The sequence below is a fragment of the Octopus bimaculoides genome, chromosome 9 (assembly GCF_001194135.2).
Source record: "Octopus bimaculoides isolate UCB-OBI-ISO-001 chromosome 9, ASM119413v2, whole genome shotgun sequence".
Lineage (NCBI taxonomy): Eukaryota > Metazoa > Mollusca > Cephalopoda > Octopoda > Octopodidae > Octopus > Octopus bimaculoides.
The window spans coordinates 14778938-14781588 of NC_068989.1; the positions used below are offsets into that span (position 1 = coordinate 14778938).

Genomic DNA, 2651 nt, shown 5'->3' on the forward strand with positions numbered 1-2651 from the left:
GAGAAAAGACACCAAATGAAATTGGTAAAATAATTCTTTTGTTTTTGTTGGTGACAAAGCAGACCAAATGAAACAAATCAATTAATTATATTACAGCTTTCTCAGACTTAATTTTTTATCCAGCTGCAAGGTCAAGGGTAAAGAAGAAAAAAAGAAATAAAAATAAAAACAAAAACAGTAGTGTTCCATAAATATCTTAGAGATTTGAGGGGAAGGTAATTAAATGAGATTACATATTACATAATATGAATTCAGATATCAGTTATATTAGATAAAACAATGAAGCCTAGACTATTACAGAAACAAAAACAAAAACAAAACAGATTAATATGTAAAGTAGAGATAGAGAAGGTGTATGGGGGGAGGTAGAGATTGCAAGGTAGAGCACTTGTTTTGGACTGAATTGGCAATTTCAAATAATATATATTAATGACATTAACGACATGATAAGCAACATTTAGTTTTTGAAAATGCTTATTAAACGCTTCTGGTTTCAGGTTCAGTCTCACTGCATAGCACCTGGGGCAAGTGTCTCCTATTATAGCCTACAGGCTGACCAATGGCTTGGAAGTAAATTTAGTAGGCGGAAACTGCAAGGAAGCCCATCGTGTATCATGCAATTTGACTGCAGCCATGCTGGAGCACACCGTCTTGAAGAGTTTTAGTTGAACGAATCGACTCCAGGACTTTTTTAAACCTATATATGCAGTGGGCTTCTACAGTTTCTTATTTCTTTATTGCCCACAAGGGGCTACACACAGAGGGGACAAACAAGGATAGACAAAGGGATTAAGTCGATTATATCAACCCCAGTGCGTAACTGGTACTTAATTTATCAACCCCCAAAAGGATGAAAGGCAAAGTTGACCTCGGTGAGATTATGAACTCAGAACGTAGTGGCAGACGAAATACCGATAAGAATTTCGCCCGGTGGGGTAACGTTTCTGCCAGCTCACCGCCTTTCAGTTTCTGCCTACCGAATTTATTCACAAGGCTTTGGCCGGCCTGAGACTATAGAAGACACTTGCCCAAGTGTCACACAGTGGGACTGAACTCAGAACCTTGTGGTTGGGAAGCAAGCTTCTTACCACACAGCCACACCTGCATCTATTAATGAGATAACAAAATAAAGTTTGTTATACTTGGGGATGGTCAAGTTTTGCCAATTAAACACATGCACTACATATTTGATCTTCACTTCAGTTTTATTATAATTATTTTTAGTTTATTTGTCTATCAAACAGAGAATTGTTGAAGCAGTCACAGAGTGTGTGACAAAGGAACTTTGACAGACAGATAAATTAAAAATAATTATAACAAAAGCACTTGGAGAGCACAAACCTCCACCAAGGCAACACCAACATTCTCTCAACGATTAGCCAGAGATGATTTTTGAAATGAGAGTATCTGGAATAAACTCGACTGCTCTGACAAATAAGAATGCTAAAAATGAACCCGACCGCTCTCAAAAATTGAGTAAAAAAAACAGAAAAATAATCCAGAATCCTTGTCCAGTACTGGATTAATACCAAAAATCTAATCAGTTCATGCCAGTCATAAGGTCAAATATCTCTGAAAGTTTCATCTAAATCCATCCAGCGGTTCTTGAGATATCTTGTCCACAGACAAACAAACAAACAAACGTGACTGAAAACAATACCTCTGCTTTCGCTAAGGTGGAGGTAATAAAACTAAAGTGAAGATAAAATAAACAGTGCATGTGTTTAATTGGCAAAATATGACCATCTCCAAGTATAACAATATCTGTTTCAACACACGATTTCACAAATCTTGCAAAATATATACATAATCATAAAAATAAAATAGAGTTTGCAGCCATGGGACTCCACAAACAATGCTGTCCTGTGGTTAAACAACAACAACAACAACCAACAATAGAATTCACATTTTAAAAGTCCTAAATTTCAGAATAACATAACTTGACAATAAAGATTGGGTGGCTATGGTTAAAAAAACCCTGTTGAATATGCTTTTTATGTGATCAGCAACATTCATACTCAGGATCTGATCAAGCAGAATATTTGAATTCAAAATACTGAAAGGTAAGAATTTGTTATGTCACTGAAAACTGCAAAAGCATGTAATACACATGTCTGCACAAACACACAAAAGCACACTTGCATAGATTGTAATACTCACAGGACTAGACTGAGTTGGCAATCCAGTGGAGGCGTTGAACACCATACTGGTACTTTTATTGAGGTTTTTGTGGAAATTGGTGATATCTTCAATGGAAGGGACATTTTTTTTTATACACTTCTGCAAGACAAACAAAACGAAGAAACAATTTTCAGTTGTCAATTAATACTTATAGGGGAAATATATATATATAGTCCAACCCATGCTAGCATGGAAAGCGGACGTTAAACGACGATGATGATGATGATGAGATATATATATATATATATATATATATATATATATATATATATATATATATATATATATATATAGATGAGAAAGTTGGTATGTGAAAGCACGTGGTTGGATGTATAAAAGATAAACAAGAGTGAAAAAAAACTATAGAAGGCTTGTGTTACATGGTTAAAGTATATATTTAAATTGTTATGTCAGAAAAATGTTATAAAATTTTGGGTATATAAACATTGTATTTGGAGAAATAACCGGTT

At 34.7% G+C, this 2651-nt stretch overlaps 1 protein-coding gene across 3 annotated transcripts in view; it reads right to left on the reverse strand.

Annotated features, from left to right (window-relative positions):
* LOC106874620 (atos homolog protein A) overlaps positions 1-2651 on the reverse strand; it is a 212194-nt gene that overhangs the window by 13193 nt on the left and 196350 nt on the right. For all 3 annotated transcript variants that reach the window (XM_052970434.1, XM_014922412.2, XM_052970435.1), the window contains one exon: positions 2161-2280. In XM_052970434.1, the coding sequence (XP_052826394.1) occupies positions 2161-2280 (120 nt within the window). The remainder of the gene's footprint in view (positions 1-2160; positions 2281-2651) is intronic.